Source organism: Callionymus lyra, chromosome 19 (assembly GCF_982586985.1).
Source record: "Callionymus lyra chromosome 19, fCalLyr1.hap1.1, whole genome shotgun sequence".
In the NCBI taxonomy this organism is placed as follows: domain Eukaryota; kingdom Metazoa; phylum Chordata; class Actinopteri; order Syngnathiformes; family Callionymidae; genus Callionymus; species Callionymus lyra.
This window is the reverse complement of record NC_141836.1, coordinates 16,479,518-16,498,438: the sequence shown is the minus strand read 5'-3', so window position 1 is coordinate 16,498,438 and position 18,921 is coordinate 16,479,518. Positions and strand designations below refer to the sequence as shown.

The 18,921-nt window shown below is 41.3% G+C and overlaps 2 protein-coding genes across 3 annotated transcripts; one reads left to right on the top strand and one right to left on the bottom strand.

The window, feature by feature from the left end:
- Window positions 1–3,372: 3,372 nt before the first annotated feature.
- rnf114 (ring finger protein 114) lies at window positions 3,373–7,758 on the bottom strand. Its single transcript, XM_087780935.1, has 6 exons — window positions 7,573–7,758; window positions 6,312–6,462; window positions 6,135–6,241; window positions 4,514–4,628; window positions 4,318–4,425; window positions 3,373–4,225 (listed from the first exon to the last, which is right to left on the bottom strand). Exons 1-6 carry the CDS (start codon window positions 7,707–7,709, stop codon window positions 4,160–4,162), a joined length of 684 nt encoding a protein of 227 aa, XP_087637061.1. The 5' UTR covers window positions 7,710–7,758; the 3' UTR covers window positions 3,373–4,159.
- An 821-nt stretch (window positions 7,759–8,579) lies between these two features.
- Window positions 8,580–15,182, top strand: spata2 (spermatogenesis associated 2). 2 transcript variants are annotated; one of them, XM_087780933.1, is made up of 3 exons: window positions 8,580–8,648; window positions 9,464–10,188; window positions 10,584–15,182. In XM_087780933.1, exons 2-3 carry the CDS (start codon window positions 9,856–9,858, stop codon window positions 11,931–11,933), a joined length of 1,683 nt encoding a protein of 560 aa, XP_087637059.1. In that variant the 5' UTR covers window positions 8,580–8,648; window positions 9,464–9,855; the 3' UTR covers window positions 11,934–15,182. The 2 variants fall into 2 exon arrangements, with proteins under 2 accessions (XP_087637059.1, XP_087637060.1); XM_087780934.1 differs by having other exon boundaries at window positions 8,615–8,656.
- The last annotated feature ends 3,739 nt before the right edge of the window (window positions 15,183–18,921 follow it).

Genomic DNA, 18,921 nt, shown 5'->3' with positions numbered 1-18,921 from the left:
GAAGGATTGGATCACTTTTATATTCAACAGTTCTACCATCTAAGAGGTTATTTATCTTATCTTAATTGAGTTATGATCACATAATAAGCAAACTGGAATGAAATTAGTCACTTATTTTACTATGATGTCCAAATAAAATTGACCAATTCACAGGAAAAAGAACATTACCAAAAATCTCAGTATTTTTTAACCCTCTTTTTATTTATTCATTAAAAAAACAGGTCTCAAACTAATACAACAAGGAAAAGTGTAAAACATATTATACATATATATTTATTGGACAGGCTTTAGGAATCCAAACAGAAAGCAGAATATGTCTGAAACTAACTTTTAAAATCATACTTCAGTGCACCCCCATAAAAGAGGAAAAACACTATTTTCAATCCTTTCTAAACTCCCCCTATTGACATTTATTATCTCTTGAACACTGTTATCTCCTAGCGATTTTTATTGGACCTCACCTGGATTTGGATGCACTTAAAATTTAAATTTAATTCAGGTAAGAGCCAACAATTTATGATCTTGCCACTTAAAATAAATTCAAGGGTCATATTCGGCCCCTTGGCCAGACACACTACGTCGTTCGTGGTGAATATATATTATAGGAAATAAAGGTTTGGCTACAGCTTAAATCAAATTATGAAAGAAAAAAAAGAGATATTTATTAGCATAAAACTGTGTCATGTCTTTGCAGTTTGAGTTAGAGTTTGTAGTTTTAGCAAACTACTGTAAATGTAAGGAACCTTTGCCCAGAGTAATACATCCACTTTACATTTGAGGATTTGGCTATTAATATAGATTTTTAGTGTTATTGTAGTGAACTTCGGGTCGTTCACAGGATCAACACATATCCGACACAAAAATGTAATTTGATTATTTACAGTTAAATATTATATTCCCCTATTTATATTGATTTTATTCAAAGTATTGTTCCGGGTTTACCTATACCAAGTAAAACTAGTGGTAGAAACATACGAATTATAGCAATTCTTTTGGATTTGGACTTTGCTCAAAACATCCCTTGATCATATCGTATAAGGTTTAAAGTTTTCGTTCAATAGCACTGTGGGGAGGGAGTTTCCATCTTCAGAGCTTGATCATGAGACTTGATAGAAGATTTAGGCTCAAATAATTCAGAGCTTAAAATCATGGTTTAAACTTTAAGGTCATGACCGACTGCTCCGTGTTATTTTAGTCAGACAGAAAGGGACTTGATCCAGGTGACTCAGACAACCGATGAGGATCTAGCATGTTCATTTTTCACTAAAAAAAAAGAGGGGGATTAAGCTGGTGGAGGGGCGTCTGCACCCCCTGTTCCTTGGGCGCCTGTGGGCACATGTAGTGTTAATTGCTGCCTCCATGGAGCCACACACCATCTATTGCTCGCTTCAAAGAAACAACACTCTGAACTTTATGAAATTTTTATTCAATGTGTTCACTTCTTTTCCTCTCTTTCTTCCTATTCCCCACCTTGCCCCCTCCTTCCTCCTCCTCCTCCTATCCCCTCTCTGCCACCAAACAGACAAGAAAGACTTGCCATGTTTTCAGCTCCACTTCCTTCCTGCCCAGAAGCACTGGAGTATCTCGTTAGTTCTCTCGCAGCGAACGTCTCTTCTCCATCTGCCAGCAGCAAAACCTCATGGAAGGAGGGGGGGAATAAAAGGAAGAGAGGAGGGAGTGCATCAAGAAGTTCTCTGTAGAGATAGGTGCGAATTTTGTGATCATTGTGTCGCTGTAATTACACTCGCAGAGGGAAGAATGACAGCATCCCTATGGAGTTTCATCATAGACCAAAAAAACATGTGACATAGTTGCACTGCTGGTGTTTAGGCCTTATTCCTTATCCTCTTAATGCGTGACAGCAACATCTAGACTTTAATTTGATTTATCTTTTATTATATAACGCGACACACACATTCTCACACACTGGCCCGTGGTCATCCATCAACGCCGCGATTGTTGTTTGGTACACACAGGTATAAATCACGGGGCCTGATTGCCGGGGCCACGGCTTAAATAATTAAAGAGCTTTAATTTATCAGGATTTAGAAGCCTCTGACAGGACGGCTGACAAAAGAGAATGAGAGATATTGTAAGGGAGCAGAAGTGAGTGAAACGGTGAAAACAAAAAAAATAATAATGTGACACATTTACTGGAGGAGTATTAAAAGAAAATATATCGCACGGGTCAGTATTTTTGAAGAAAAAGAGGTTCTTGACTTGATGTTTGCTTGACAGAAGTCACATAAAAGGTCAAATTACCTGATGACGTAATGTGAAGGAAAGTTGGGTGAAAGAGGGGCAGGGGGGTCCTCAATGTTTTCCTTCTTAATTATTGGACATTATTAGATTTTTATTACATAATATTAAATTAGCTAACACAATGTATTTGTCTTTTTTGTATATCAGCGGGAGAACCTTCTGATCCTTTATTGTGGGGCTGTGTTGCCCTCTACTGGCTGAGATGCGCAACTGCATCAGCGTCATACGTCTCTACTTCATAAGATATTTATTTGATATGTTTCAGTTCCACTGCGGTGGAAGTCAATTTAAAAACCGACAAAATTCCCGCATTACACCATATATTTGAGCTTCCTGTCAGGTTATACGGTTCGAGACACGAGCTATGCAATTTTTAAATTGACTCTCAACTTTTATGTTGTTCAAGGATGGATTCAAATGTCTACCCTTATGAAACAGCTAAGCCAGTCCATACAGTCTGCTTGACTGGACCAGACAAATGCATGGAGGATTTTAGTTTATAGAACACTATGAGGGTTTGCCGGAAATCAAATATTTATTGGTTTATCTACAATAATAAATGAGCCGAGGTCAAAACTTCACTACAACTCTCATTGGTGGCCAAAAGCTTTGTGTAAGCGACTCCAAAGAATAAGCTAGACCTTACAAGAGGCCCGAAATTGAGTGTCTGAACTATCCCTAAAGGATGGTTTGTTCATCTGGTAGAGTAAAACCCTGTAACTACAAATGGATACAAGTTAGCAATGGTAGCTCAGGCATTGGTTTAGCAGGACCAAGATTGAGATTGCGGTGGAAATATGTTAGTATTTCAGAGGAAGATGAGGTAAACGTTTCAGAGGAGATGGAAGTCTGGGCCGCTTTGCTTTCGGCTGCTGCCCCCACGACCCTGCCTGAAAAAGTGATCTTGTTATAACAACTATTATTGATTGATAAAGGTTATTTCAACTGTATTCATTGATTAAAGACCCCATAGGTTGGGAGTCCTGATCATTCCTTCTTGGATGAGCATCTAGAGAAGGACGATGATTCTCTTTTGCTTCTATGTTTTTAGTGCAATATTGGCGTCATCACGACGATACAAATCCTTCTTCCAAAGAAACTTTATAGGCATTGTTTTTCAAATTTGTTTATTCATTTTAGTAGAGCTCTAAGAACAAGACAAACACACATTGATACAAACTAAAGCAAAACAAATTATATCTTCGCTTCAATTGAACAAAAAAAAAAAAAAAAGCCCATTTCAGCCCCTTTTTTTTTTATTACTTTATAGCTTCACCGTGTGAAGTCAATAATCATTTGCTGGCAAAAGACAGCCACCTAGTGGTAAACCCTTCTCATTACATCAAGTATTGACAACAGGGAACACGTTCTTTGAAGGAGCCCCATTAAGTTTTTAAGAGTTGTAAAACGTCTTAACGGAAGTTTGTTTACAAATCTGGAGATTTTTGGACTGTTGGGAAAACGGCCATACATTAATAAACATTGACTTAGCAATAGTTTATTTAGATGTTACATAAGGAGAAACACAAAAGGGCCCCTTTTTTAACCGTGTTAGTTATTGACTGTATGACGCCAATAAATCCAGACATAAACAGCTCAACAAATATGTGAAAAAGATGTTCAGAAACTATCATACCTAAAAGTGCGCGGAAATAAGAACAACCCAGAAACACTGTATCCTTAACAAAATGGCTTCATATACAATATTCGGAAATATATCACGCAAGTGTTTTTTTTTTCTCATTATTATTAGATACGATGTTGTTTGATTAATTACACGCTGCGGATAGTTACCACTTCCTGATCGTATATGAATAGATGATGCATTGTGCAAGGAAGTCTTTTTTTTTTTTTTTTTTTTCAACTCCCCTTTCTCTTCTCACATTTTTATTGCACGTCAGTTGTCCACCAGAGAGCGCTGTAGAGCCTCCTGGATCATCGTGTTCTCATCTGTGGCGTAATCCTGACAAAACACAACGTTAAAAAAAACAAAAGTCATGGTATTTTTCCATGCACCTCAGATAGATGTGCTTTAAAAAGCGTGTGATGACTTACAACAAAAGTGTCGTAGGAAAAGGCGTGTCTCATCTTCAGGTGCTGGAAAAAGTCGGTACTCCTGTAGTTTGGGTCGCCCCAGGGCATCGAGGCACAGATGGGACACACCTGTAGACACGGATGTCAGATCAATGCGTCTGACAGCAACTTGAAAAGACAAAGTAGTTGAGCTTGAATCGTGTGCTGGTTCTCTCACCACTTGGCGGGTGTCACGGACGTGCTGGGTCGTGCAGTGTTCCACCAGACTGTCTTGGTCGAGGTTCTGGCAGTTGCAGTAAGGACAGGTGAAGGTGAACCGGTTTGGCACTGGACTAAAACACAGATTTGACAACAAAAAAATGACATTATTCCTTGAAACAAATCAGCAAGAATGCTAAATTGCATTTTTGGTTAACACTTTATTGGCTTGTTTACTACGCGTTTAACCTTTGACCTTTATGAAGAAGTATGTTATACTATATTATATATATTATATTATATTATGAAATGTCTGGGAATTCTTTGGGCAACAATAGTTTCCGCCTCCGCAATAGTTCGCTTTTGAAGCAAATCAGATTAAGCAAAGGCCTGGTCTTTGATTTAGTAATTTGTTTCCGAGGTGGTTGTTCATGTTTTCCACCAGTTTCTTCTCAAGGATTATTTCACCTTTGACCTTCATAGACGCTCCCGAAATGACAATATTCTAGGTGTGGCTGTTATAGTACATTTCCCTGCCTATACCATTGAAAGAATCAGTCGAAAATAATCTTATGTTAGACATAGACAATATTAATTACATGTGGAAATCAACAGCTAATGATGAATAATACATTTTCAATTATGCTCCTTGTTTAGACACAAATGAAACCCATTTAAATTATACTATAACATGCATCATACGCAATAAACTAAATTCTTTAAAAACTAAAAAAAACATTAACAACCAGTCCTCTGCACCAGGCAGAGACGCATTCTACGCAACTATCACAAACAGACAAAAAGACACTGCAAATAATTAATGATAAATAAAAAACGAGTTAAAATTAAAATTAAACGGGATCAAACCGGCGAAACCCAGCGTCCTAGAAATTAAAAAATGGCGACACCAAGTGATCTAAACAATCCTAGTAACCTTTAGGAATAGATAGATGGATAGATATAACTTTATTTATGCCTCGGGGGGTCAATTGCGGGAAATTGTTTTTCCAATGAGAACAGAGCAATACAGACGATAATAAGAGGAACAAGAACAAAGTTCTATAAAAAGAAAGTAAAATCTTAGTCTAAAGATAAAGAACATAGCTCAAAGACAAATAACAAAGGATACAAAGATTAACATAGAACTATGTGGCAACTATCAATAGTCGCTTTTTATTGCGCCCCCGAAATCATATTGAGAGACGACGCTTCTCTTTTACGGCAGTGTCTGATTTGCTGAGTTACAGAAACGTGAGGTCACCGATTCAAAAACCGCCCCAAGATACACCGGTTATGACAATTGACCCTACATACCAAGATTATGAACAGAACCTGAACCAATCACAAGTATAGTTTGTCAGTGTGAAGACTTATGCAAACATACAACATCCTCACTTAAAAATAATAATAATAAATATATACATGTAAAAAGATAGAGAAATAATTAAAAAAAACAATCCTTGGGAGGGCGGTGCCACAGCGCCCTCTAAAGGTCAGTCGCCGCTGTTATCAACACTAACACTGTTTTTACTCGCCATAGTTTTGTTGTTGTGCATTTTTAAATACTGTATAATGACAATACTAACCCCTTGGCACTTCACAGCCACCGTAGATGTTCTACCTCCCCCTCATTTTCCTACCTCAGGACAACAGGTAGACTCTGTGCAGTGGTTCTCACTCCCTCCTCGATGTACTCCTGGTACTTTGAGCACGCTGCCGTGTGACTCCTCATCTGAGAAAGACCTACCTGGATGTGCGTTTATACGAAAAGAAAGATCAGTTTGCGCGAAGATTAAATTGACAAATTAAGAACGTACCTGAGAGCCGCAACCCTTGCACGCCGCCACAGACGACTGGATGAGGGCCTCTAGCTCCACCGCTTTGGTGCAATACCCCAGTGTTTCCCTACATACAGCGCACGCCGGCTTCTGGGGCCGCAAACATTGTTGCAAGCAGCTATGGCAGAACCTGAGAGGAGAGGTGGAGGAAGAAACATTTACACATTTAAACCAAAAGTCATTGGATCAAAACTGCCCAATTAAAGTGATTTAAGAAGTGTTTACAGCCATTATAAAGGCACATTTCTTAAGTGACATCATAGACAACAGATTATATCAAACCTCTCAAGCAGCCAAATTCACCCAACATTTTGTGTTACTTACCTGTTATATATGGTTATTTCAAAATGGGAACTAGCTGCAGTTATTCCTAGGGGACTTAAATAAGTAACCCTTAGCACTTTGTATAGTTATACATTTTAGAGATTCAAATCTAAATTATGTGAATCTTAAATAACAAACCTATACTTAACAGTAAAACATCTAATTGTGTAAAATAAATTTCTTAAATTGTGTCTCTTATATGAATGAATCTGCTCAATTCACACCTGCATTATGAAAAGAAAATCAAAGTTGGTTTTATGTCATACCTTTTTTGGCATTTGTCTTGTATTATGTAAATGTTTTAAAAACTGCTTTGATCCTATAAAAATAGGGGGTTTAAATATTGACCCAGTTAACGTTTAATTTAAATACAATTTATCTAAATAAAGCCGTAGTTTAAATAGCATAAAGTACCTTTCTGGAAAGCCCCGATCAACAAAGTTGATCTACCATCTAAATAAAGGGGCGGAGACTTGTAGTCTTTTGTCATCATCTGTAAGGTTGTTCTAGCGGCGAAGGGAACTACAACTCCCATGCGATGCCCGCTCTTTGATGTAAACAAAACTGAAAGTGATTTAACAAGCATGTATCACCTTTGGTTTAAATAACAAAAAGGTCACTCCCAAATTACTCTAAACGATAGATCAAAGGTTAAATTCTATCTATCGATATATCGATATTCGATAGATCAATTGTTCCAAATGATATCGGGGGGGTTTATTTGGAAGCTGGGGGTGTTTTTTTTTAACAGGCATAGTTATCGCCTGATGTATCGAGATCACAGGAAGTCTAATCCTGGAGATGAGTTGGCAGATTATTCTGGATTTGAAGTGTAAATACGCAGTGATCGCTCCTCGAATGGTGGGAGAGGAGCTGCTGGAGTCTTCGAGGGGAAAAAACAGGCGAAAATACTCACGTATGGCCGCACTGTGTTGTGACGGGACTGTCGAAGATCTCCAGGCAGACCGGGCACATGAACTCGGACACGTCTCCGCTGCCGTCAGGGACGTTTTTCTTGTGTTGTGTGGAGCTGAAACCTCCGAGCATCGCCATTTCTTTTCTTCAGCTCTTCAGTCTCGCAGCTCAGTCGCGCACGTACTGACGTGCTCCGCCGTGTGGGCGGAGTTATGCTGCAGCCAGAAAGATAAACATGAAAGCGTCACGAGAGCCTTTGGTTTGACTTTTATGTATCACTGGTCTTTTTTTTTTAAAAGACTTATTTGGTAAATAATGTGCCAAATATAAAACCGTCAAGCGTCACAATATTCTGATAAATAGCACACAGCACAATAATAACAAATGGCAATAAACTCCCACTACATCAAATTTTTAACCATTACATTTCTCTTCGAATAGAACATTTCATCTTCAAATTTAATGTACGTTTTAAGTATTTGTTTTTGTTTTTTTAAACAAACAAACAAACAAAAAAATCGCTGGTTTCCACTTGCACTCCGCCCCTTTCTAAGCAATTGTTTGTTTTTTTTAAAAGCCTTATTTGGTAAATAATGTGCCAAATATAAAACCGACAAGCGTAACAATATTCTGATAAATAAATAAAACAGCGTTGACTTAATGTATTATATCTATATTTTCATCAGTTGATCTTACAGTCTCAATGCTAAAGGTGATAACAATAATAATACGTTTATTATAGGAAAAAAGTACACGATTAAAATAAATAATCGGCACTTGCAATGCAATAATAACAAATGGCAATAAACTCCCACTACATCAAATTGTTAACCATTACATTTTTCTTCGAATAAAACATTTCAGCTTCAAATTTAATGTTAGTTTTTGTTTTGTTTTTTTTAAACAAAAAATAAATAAAAATAAAATAATAATCGCTGGTTTCCACTTAGACTCCGCCCCCTTTCTAAGCACGTGGCCTTGCGACGCGGAGGAACCCTGCGCATGCGCGTTGCGACAATGGGAATTTCCAACAGCTGAGGAGGCGTCGCTAGTGGCTACTCGTAGCACTTGCCAGAGGTAGAAGGGTCCGTTTTTTTTTAACTCTATTTCGCAGCGCACGTGAACTAAAACACGCGTACTCGGAATTTATTACGTCTTCGAATTTTGTAAAACGCGTGTTAAAATGTGGAAATCGAATGCTAATGTTAGCTAGCCAGCTGCGCTAAAATGGGCGTTTACTGCTATGATCCTCCGGAGGCCTGTGTCAGAGACTGCATCGTGATATTGTTAAATTATATAACTATGAGCTTTTTTTTACAAGCTGTCCGATACCTCACTGTGGGTTAGACCTTCGCCTGGGACCGACTCTGTGATGGTTCCTGGCACCGAGGGAGTGTTAGCATGAATGCTACTTCGATGGATGAATGATGGCAATATTTCCTGGATGATAAAATAATTGGGATTTGTTTTGCGTTTATAAGAAGATACGTGTTGTATTATGTTGTCAGGAAAACGGTTGGATATGCAGGTTATATTTAGCTAACTGAGATATCTATAATAAGTCAATGCTTCTATTTTAACCATGTTTAACTTGATTTAGCATCTATTCAAACGACACAAAACCAATAGGTTTTATTTCAAACTCGTTCTTAAAATGCTCATGTATTAGCAGTGAGTTAAACAAAATGTATCTTTCAATTATTTCAATATCCACTGTAGCCCAGCTATGAAATTAAAATCATATTATTCCCACTGTTTTCCTTTTGAATCAACACATTTTTCCCAGATAATCTAGTGGTTTTAACAGTACATTCACCTAATCCAACTGGCATGTGATGACAGTAACTTTTTATTTGTTTGTAAGATTCTTAAATCTTTTCTTCTGTTTGCAGCAACACATTATGGCTCTCTTCCTAATGGCTGACCATTGACTCCGCACGCTGTGAACAGGAAAATGGATTACATACAATACCGCTGTAGCCGAGCATGAAGAAAAAAGACCCTCGTCATCAAGTCTTTTCGCCACATTTGAGCGTTTGTCTGGGAAAACAAGCCAGCATCAGAGATGCCCATTAAAAAGCACCCAAAAGAACTGCTGAAGGCGAAAAAAGCGGCTCTGCTTTAACTGAAGATGCGCTGCTGATTTTACAAATACGCCGTGCCAGTGAGTTTAATGAATAATGTCGGCTGAAAATGGGGCTTAAACGTGGCATCCCCGTGCAGAGAATGCAAAAGCAGGTGACACTTTTTCAAATCAAAGCTGACCAAGGGTGTGGTGCAGACTATGGATGCTAAATTGAAAGAGGACTTGTTCAGGAGGTATGTGGGCTTACTGGAAAAGCGCCTCGAAGGTGTCGGGAACCTTCCACAGGGAGAGCGGGGGAGACACAAGGACAGCGAGGCTCTACTCTCGACAGCGACAGCTCTGCTTGGAGCTTATCAACCTGATCCAGGACAACGGTTCAGAATGGTACGGTTCTACGAGATTGTGGACGGATCGCTCCGCTGCCAGAGAGGAGGGAACCTGAGGAACTTGGAGAGGGCTTTTCGAACCCTGGAGACCATCTGCACTAACCTCTTGCTATTCCCCTGGAAGAAAGAGTTCAGGTGTATTAAGGTGGGTAAGAATTATAAAAAGCATATTACAACAAATGGGTGAAAAAAAAAGAGCAAAAATGTAATATAATATAACTTTTAATTTCAAGCGTAGATGGCAGTTATAGACTATTCATCATTTATCTATTAATTGAAATATACTACTCTTGGTTCTTCAACAATAATGGCATCAAAATCAGCAACCAAAACACAGTTAAATAATTGATTTTGTTATTTGATTCACCGTGATGTGGATTGTTATGAAATATGTACGTTTATGGTCCACCTGAAATTATAATCAGTAAGGCTGTCTCTGTTTCTGCCATTTTCTGTTTCACCTCCACCAGCTACCTTTAACACAGCATCTGCACAAGAGTCTTACCTTTTAATGCTAATAACTGCACTTTTTCCTTCTAGACCTTCACTGGACCCTACGTCTACCATCTGCAATCTGCAATTTCGGATGCCGAACTCCGAACTCTGTTGCGAACCATTGGATACTGCGACTGTGACTCGCAGTTCTACTTGCAAGAAAGCCCCGGGGGCTTAAACCACCTCCGCCAATTGGCCTTTGAGCTTTTTTTAGCCCAGGCCGAGTGCCGTCTTCTGGGCGAGGTGGTGGCTCTGGCCCGTGGCGCAGCCTCGGAGCTGGAGGCTTTGGAACTCCGCAGGGGCTGCCGAGATGACGCAGCCGGTTGTGCCGAGGCGCTCCGAAGACGCGACAGCCTGGGAGCGGACATGGCTCGCTTGTCCGTGCAACCGCTGGATATCGAAAGGCCTCACGCACACCACTTGAGGCGTGGAAGTCGGCCATCGAAATCTGTGGATGTTACAGACGGAGCTGGTCACTGGCATCCTGCTGTGAGCAAGCCCATCCTGAAGGCTTCGTTGAGTTTGCGTAAGGAGCCTCTTTTTGTCGACGCAGAAGAGGATATGAAGGATGAAATCATCAGGCCCTGCACATCAACATCCCTTTTCTCGGTGGCAGCACCTCCTTCCTACAGCCCTGTGGCAGATTTCTTCCCTATTCAGTCCCCTCCCCCTGCTGATCCCTACACATCCTATCACTTGTCGTCGTTGGATGAGATCGACCTGTACACGGAGAGAGGTGGCACGGGGACAAGTGGAAGGCAGACCCCGTCACGGCCCCCCTCCCGAGAGCCTCGAGACGCGAGAGATGGCTGGGTGCTCAAAGCCCACGGCAGCGCGAGTTGCCAAGGTTGTGGGGTGGGCTGCTCGTCCGTGTCGTCCTGCCAGCGGTGCGACGTCGTCCTGTGTCCCACCTGTCACGACGGCGACCCCACACCTTGTAGCTTTCAGGACTATCACTCCAAATCTCCACGGACTCTCGACGGATACATCCCCGTTAAGGAAAAGCTCTCCGTCTACTCCAACGCCCACTCGCACTCCCACCACCACCCTCACCCCCTCACGTTAACACACTCACACACTCATCCTCACCCTCACGCTCAAATGGTGGAGAAGCCCATGTTGTCAACCAAGCTGTTCCAAAGCAAATCGGTTGCCTTGACAACACCAAAAGTGGGAGGCGGTGAGCGTCTAAGCCTGGGCGGCTCGCGCTGTGGTTTTTGCAACAAGCCAGGTGCCTCGCACACCTGCGTGAACTGCTCCAAGGTGTCATGTGACTCTTGCATGGGCTTGTATGCAAAGGACGTGTGCACTCGGAAGAATCCACAGCACAGTTTTGTCCCCAACCATCAGCTCAACTTCAAATCTGGCACTATATCTCACCTTGTGTACCGGTGAATCGGACACTGCATCCCCCCCGCCTGTTGTCTCGCTCTCTGGCTTCCGCCCGGTCCCATGAGAACAATAGCCTTGGGTTAGATCCTTTACAATCCGATGCTCTCCGACGCCTGCTTGTATATTTTCTCATCATCTCTTGTGCCCCGGAAACTCACGTGACAGAGAGCCTTATCACCGCCTAACTCTCTGCCTTGTACACTTTGATTTTGATTCGTCTGTTCTTCCTTTTGCCTTGCTCTGTGCTATTAAGTAGTCACGTGATGTTGTCGCGCTTTCCATGCTCCTCAGAATCTGTCCTTGTTCAAAGGGAAAATTTAGACCCATTATTAAATGGAATTACCTTATATTTGTTGCCAAATCCAAACTCAGAAGTCCTTGAACATATATAAATATATACATAGATAAATATATACATTATATATATATATTAATGTGTGTGTGAGTGTGTGGGAAAGAACTCCTAGCTTGCATTGACGGGAGATATTCATAAAGTTGAAAAAAAAAAATTGTACACTGGAGGTCAATAGAATATATTTTTTAATCTTAAGGACAATGTGAGACTGTTAAGAGGTCGTCGGTCAAGCATATTGGTTTTGTGGAAACCTGACAGGTGGGGGGGGGGGGGTCATAGAGCCAGGGTGTTCAACATGCTAATCACATCATGTATGAAATTATTTTTTTCAAATCATGCCTTTTCTTTTCCAGTCCCCTGATGGAGGTTATAATGCTGCTGTTATCCTGAATGACAGGTGGTGTTGACTCGTATTTGCTGATGCCATGTCGGTTTTCCGTCGGCCTCAGAGTACAGCATAGGAACGCTCGTCTTTGAGCCGATTTATTGAGAGAATTTAAAGTCTGACATGGTTTTTTGTCTACCTCATAAAGCGTCGGTTTGACATTGTGGACAACTAGACACCGAAAATTCAGATCGAAGGGTTTTTTGTCTCTTTTGTATTGTATTTACATAATTTCCTACCTATTGATAATTACTGTCTGAAAGAAGCTTTGTTTTGAAAAATGTGACATTAGCCTTTGATTCTTTTACGCGTCTTGTTTCGGTCAAGTAAAAAGAAATTTAAACAAGCCTAAGAATGACACACATTATTCTCATTAATTCATTCGACAGTTGTGTTGCATGGAAACTAGTCAGGGCTGTTTCAATTTAATGATGATTTGTTTTAAGCACTTAAAGTTCATCACTGCTGGTCATGCTGTTTTGTTTTTGCTATTTTTTCCAAGGGTCCATGTGGTGCAAAAAACATGTTTTCTAATCTCATGGAACAGTTTTTCCTGCATAGTTTCTTTATTTTATTTGAAGATTTAATAAGTTATTGGCACTGATTTTTTTTTCTCTTGGTCACAAATGGCTAAACCCAAAACAATTAACTCTCAAATCAGTGTCAATATAAACTTACTTGTATGCAAATCTTTTTGTTTAAAAATAATCAATTGGTACATTCATGTGCTCAGGGAATATTTGTATTATATTTTATTTGATAAGTGCTTTGTATTAAAAAAAAATAGATTTTAACTGCAAAAAAATGGGAATTGTCTCGGACACGGCACTACATAAGTCTCCTCAAAGAGAACATAAATAATCAGTTAGCTCGAAGGTTAGCAACAGCGAGCTTTTAAACGCTGATAATGAATCCAGAATATATAAGCCGTCCAAAAGTTGTTGCTATGCTAAGGCTGTCTTTCAGTAACAAAGATACTAAAGAAGCACAGGAACTAGGCTATATTAAGCTCGCAAGAGAAGTCAGATTGATTTCGCAATGATTAATCTTTCTGTTTCAAACCATTGTCCAAACATTCTTTCTGTTGGACCAACATAATGTTTACGATTTCGTCATAATGTGCAATTGTGTTTGAAAATCTTTGAATCTTTAAACAATCTTAATTGATGGCGAATACAAATAAGCTCTACCAGCACATGAATGTACCAGAACTATACATTCACCAATATATATATATATATATATATATATATATATTTTTCATCAACCACCTTTTTTTCTAAAGATATGCAACTAAAGTATCGTCTAAGTGTCTGTTTGTATTTAACTTTTTCTTTTGGTAAAAAGTCCTTGAATTAGTCAGTGAAACTGTAGTGAAGCTAAAAATGTTTTTCTGCTGAGAAAAGTTCCAACTTTTTAAAAGTTAAATTATATCAAATCACACAACTTTAATACAATTGTGCATGTGAAACCTTGACACTCCATATTTATGTAATGTTAATCAGAAAAGCCTTACGTTTTATAATGTTTAACCATTTACATCAGATGTTGAATCAAGAGCTGACTGAACAAACATGTTTCCTCTCACACTTCTGTTCATTCCAACCAGCTTGTGTGTAAAGTAGAAAGGAAAGCAACGTCATGATGTACAGAATCCATGTTGGCCAAGGCTCGGGTTTCTTTGGGGAGCTGTGCAATCGAACCTTTGAAAAGATAAATTATATTTTTATTATACCAGCAGCAGATGACTTAAAAAAAACCCGCTGAGCCAGGAGTGATCCTATTGCCAAATGAAGAACAAATGTCATAGCTGAGATGAAATTCCTGATCCTGTTTACCCGGGTGTATAATAAGTGTACTATGAATATGTGATTTTGCTAAATTATTGTATTGATGTTTAAAAAAAGAGAAAAGTGCATGTGATAGCTGTCGTGCACTCTGAGGGACTTGTCTTGAGCTGTGGATCGATTGTTTGCAAGTCCAAGGGCTAAACAGTTTCCAGAGCTGCTGCTAGGTTTGTGGGTGGTGTTTTAATTGTCCACTATAGCTTCATAAGAGTGGAAGGATTTTCGTTTTTTCGTTTGTCTGTGTTTTTCATGGAATATCTTGAGCCATTCGAACACCACATGAACCCTCACTGGACGCGCTCGGAACTTGTATCCCATTTGTGTGTTTAATCTAGCTGATGAACTGTGATGGTGTCGTTCAGTCTCCACTTCCTGATACCTCTTGGCATGCTTTTGTTCAAGGTTGACCTCTGTCCTACACCCCCTCCTCCCCCCCCCCACCGTCTGGACCATCCCTTGACCACCCATCTGGGCACTGACGATCGTTGCACAATCTAAAGGGAACCTCAATTTTGAAGTGTGGACATACATGCAGAATAGAAGGGAAATGGCCAAATTGTTAATTGGTTGAAAAATAATGATGAAATATAAATATATAAATATATATATTGAAACATAAATGAGATTTTCTATAAAATATTTAAAGAATAAAATTCTACAAAAACATGCTTCCTTATTAATTTCTTGTCATTTATTTGCTCTTCTTCAATCCTCACTGTGTATGATGAACATGCCAAGACAACTTATGTGAACATGAAGATTCTGTGGTGTGATGGGTAGAGCAAGTAGCCCAGAAACTCTTCAGTTGGCTGAGGCATAGGTTCAATTCCCACTTTGACTAACAAGATGACATTTCACTTGTTCATTTTTGGCCTTTAAGCCTTAATGTGCATCATAAATGCGACCTAATCACAAGTCCTGCTGTGAGTTGGTCGTGGTCTAGTGGAGGCGATCTTGGATTGCTACATGGCTCTGTGGTGGAGTGGATAGAGCAAGTGCCTCTGAAACCTGGCAGTTGGGTTAAGCGTGGGTTCGATTCCCACTCCTTCCACCTCTAACTCAATCAATCGGAGTGGGACATGGAGAGCGCAGTGGTACCTTTTAAAGTGTTGGTCCTCAATATGTATGACAAATACGCCCGGGGCAAAGGTCCAAATGTGAAAGTTATGTGGTGGAGTGGATAGAGCAGTTGCCTCTGAAACCCTTTGGATGGTTTAAGCGTGGGTTCAATTCCCACTCCTTCCGTCACTAAATGAAACAAACCGACTAGGACATGGAGAACCAGTGGTGAACTTTTAATGTGTTGGTCCTCAATATGTATGATAAATACGCCCGGAGCAAAGGTCCAAATGTGAAAGTTATGTGGTGGAGTGGATAGAGCAGTTGCCTCTGAGACCCGTTCGGTTGGGTTGATCGTGGGTTCGAGTCCCACTCCCTCCATCACTAACTCACACAAAACTGTGTGGGACATGGAGAGCCCAGTGTTGCGTGAAGCCCCAGAAGAAGTGACATGGTGGAGGGAAAAGAGCAGTTGCCTCTGAGACCCGTTCGGTTGGGTTGGTCGTGGGTTCGAGTCCCACTCCCTCCATCACTAACTCAAACAAAACTGTGTGGGACATGGAGAGCCCAGTGTTGCGTGAAGCCCCAGAAGAAGTGACATGGTGGAGGGAATAGAGCAGTTGCCTCTGAGACCCGTTCGGTTGGGTTGGTCGTGGGTTCGAGTCCCACTCCCTCCATCACTAACTCAAACAAAATTGTGTGGGACATGGAGAGCCCAGTGTTGCGTGAAGCCCCAGAAGAAGTGACATGGTGGAGGGAAAAGAGCAGTTGCCTCTGAGACCCGTTCGGTTGGGTTGGTCGTGGGTTCGGGTCCCACTCCCTCCATCACTAACTCAAACAAAACTGTGTGGGACATGGAGAGCCCAGTGATGCGTGAAGTGACATGGTGAAGGGAATAGAGCACTCTGAGACCCGTTGGGTTGGTCGTGGGTTCGAGTCCCACTCTCCCATCACGCAAACTGGGAGAGCCTGTGATGTGTGAAGCCCCAGAAGAAGTGAGACCTGGTGGAGTGATGAGAGCGGTTGGTCGTGAGTCGATACCCGGAGTGGGTATCACCATCTCCATCACAAGACTATGTGGCACATGGAGAGCTCAGTGACTTGGCGGAGTCGTGGGTTCCACCTCCTCCATCAGACATGGGAGACTGTATGTCTCTGGTATGAGTGTTCAGTTGTGGTCGAGAGAGAAAATAACTAACTCGAGGTGATGGCTTCTTCATGTCACACTGAAGCTATATACTCCACAACCAGTGGAGGTTACCTTTTCCAGGGAGCTTTTATTTACTTACCTCCTATTTACTCCTATACACCGATTTCGTATCGACTATGACTCACAACCCACGAGTCACTCGGATACTTATCTCGGATACTTCACGCATGTCCCATGTCCCACACAGTTTTGTGAGTTAGTGATGGAGGGAGTGGGACTCGAACCCACGACCAACCCAACCACCATGTCACTTCTTCTGGGGCTTCACGCATCACCATGTCACTGGGCTCTCCATGTCCCACACAGTTTTGTTTGAGTTAGTGATGGAGGGAGTGGGACTCGAACCCACGACTAACCCAACCGAACGGGTCTCAGAGGCAACTGCTCTTTTCCCTCCACCATGTCACTTCTTCTGGGGCTTCACGCAACACTGGGCTCTCCATGTCCCACACAGTTTTGTTTGAGTTAGTGATGGAGGGAGTGGGACTCGAACCCACGACAAACCCAACCGAACGGGTCTCAGAGGCAACTGCTCTATTCCCTCCACCATGTCACTTCTTCTGGGGCTTCACGCAACACTGGGCTCTCCATGTCCCACACAGTTTTGTTTGAGTTAGTGATGGAGGGAGTGGGACTCGAACCCACGACCAACCCAACCGAACGGGTCTCAGAGGCAACTGCTCTATTCCCTCCACCATGTCACTTCTTCTGGGGCTTCACGCAACACTGGGCTCTCCATGTCCCACACAGTTTTGTTTGAGTTAGTGATGGAGGGAGTGGGACTCGAACCCACGACCAACCCAACCGAACGGGTCTCAGAGGCAACTGCTCTATCCACTCCACCACATAACTTTCACATTTGGACCTATGCTCCGGGCGTATTTATCATACATATTGAGGACCAACACATTAAAAGTTCACCACTGGTTCTCCATGTCCTAGTTGGTTTGTTTTAGTTAGTGACGGAGGGAGTGGGAATTGAACCCACGCTTAAACCATCCAAAGGGTTTCAGAGGTACTTGCTCTATCCACTCCACCACAGAACTTTCACAGTTGGACCTGTGCTCCGGGCGTATTTGTCATACATATTGAGGACAGACACTTTAAAAGTTTACCACCAGGCTCTTCATTTACCACTCAGTTGGTTTCAGTAAGTGGGACTCGAACCCACACTTACCCAGTCAAATGGTTTCAGAGGCGCTTGTTCTATCCACTCCACCACAGAACTTTGAGATTTGGTCATGTGCCCCGGGCCACTGGTCTCCTCTACCACTCAGCTTGATTCAGTTAGAGGTGGAAGGAGTGGGAATTGAACCCACGATTTACCCAGCCGAAGGGTTTCAGTGGCGCTTGCTCTATCCACTCCACCACAGCCATGGGGCAATCCAAGATCGCCTCCAGTAGACCACGACCAACTCACAGCAGGACTTGTGATTAGAACGTATTACAAGTGAAATGTTATCTTAATCCAAGTGGTAATTGAACCCATGCCTACTCCAACTTCCACATTTGGACCTGTCCTTCGGCCACATTTATAATAAACAAAGAGGATAAACTATTTTAAACTGTAAAGTTAGTTCTTTCATTAAACAGTCAAGTCATTTATAACACACATTTGGGACCAACGCTTTAAAATTGTCCATTTAAGTTAAATAATATGAAGCTGACAAGGTGGGACTTGATCTCAGTAAACTCTGTGGATGCCGTCTTCAGGTCTGAGAAGTTTACAACTTCACCTCAATCTCCATGTTCCACAAGGACGTGTTACGTCCTGGTGAGGTGCTTCATAACAAGAAACGAGTAACACTTGAAAGCAATAAACTTAATGACCACTAGATGGGGACATATACCAACATGTTTACGAAGATTGTAGTTTGTTAGCCCAGAAATGATAACGTTCTATTGAGCACAAACATAACGTTAAATAGTTCATATGGAGCCTCAACTATATAAATAACAGTGGATACGTGCGAGTCAATTGTTCAGTTTTCTAATGAAGAGTACAAAGACAGAGTAAACGACTTAAATATTATTAATGCCCGGCCTAGACTGATACCTCAGTGGCTGCCATTCAAATGCTGACTCAGAAACTCAGATCAGTCCTGGCACTCCTCCTGTGGGACATGTCACATCTG

Bases quoted from the DNA above. Each gene is read 5' to 3' on its own strand.
- rnf114 (XM_087780935.1), bottom strand. From the start codon at position 7,709: ATGGCGATGCTCGGAGGTTTCAGCTCCACACAACACAAGAAAAACGTC. The intron at 6,242-6,311 runs GTACGTTCTTAA...ACGCACATCCAG, and splicing joins GCAAGGGTTGCGGCTCTCAG to GTAGGTCTTTCTCAGATGAG. The intron at 4,226-4,317 runs GTAAGTCATCAC...GTGTTTTGTCAG, and splicing joins TTTCCTACGACACTTTTGTT to GATTACGCCACAGATGAGAA.
- spata2 (XM_087780933.1), top strand. From the start codon at position 9,856: ATGGATGCTAAATTGAAAGAGGACTTGTTCAGGAGGTATGTGGGCTTA. The intron at 10,189-10,583 runs GTGGGTAAGAAT...TTTTCCTTCTAG, and splicing joins AAGAGTTCAGGTGTATTAAG to ACCTTCACTGGACCCTACGT.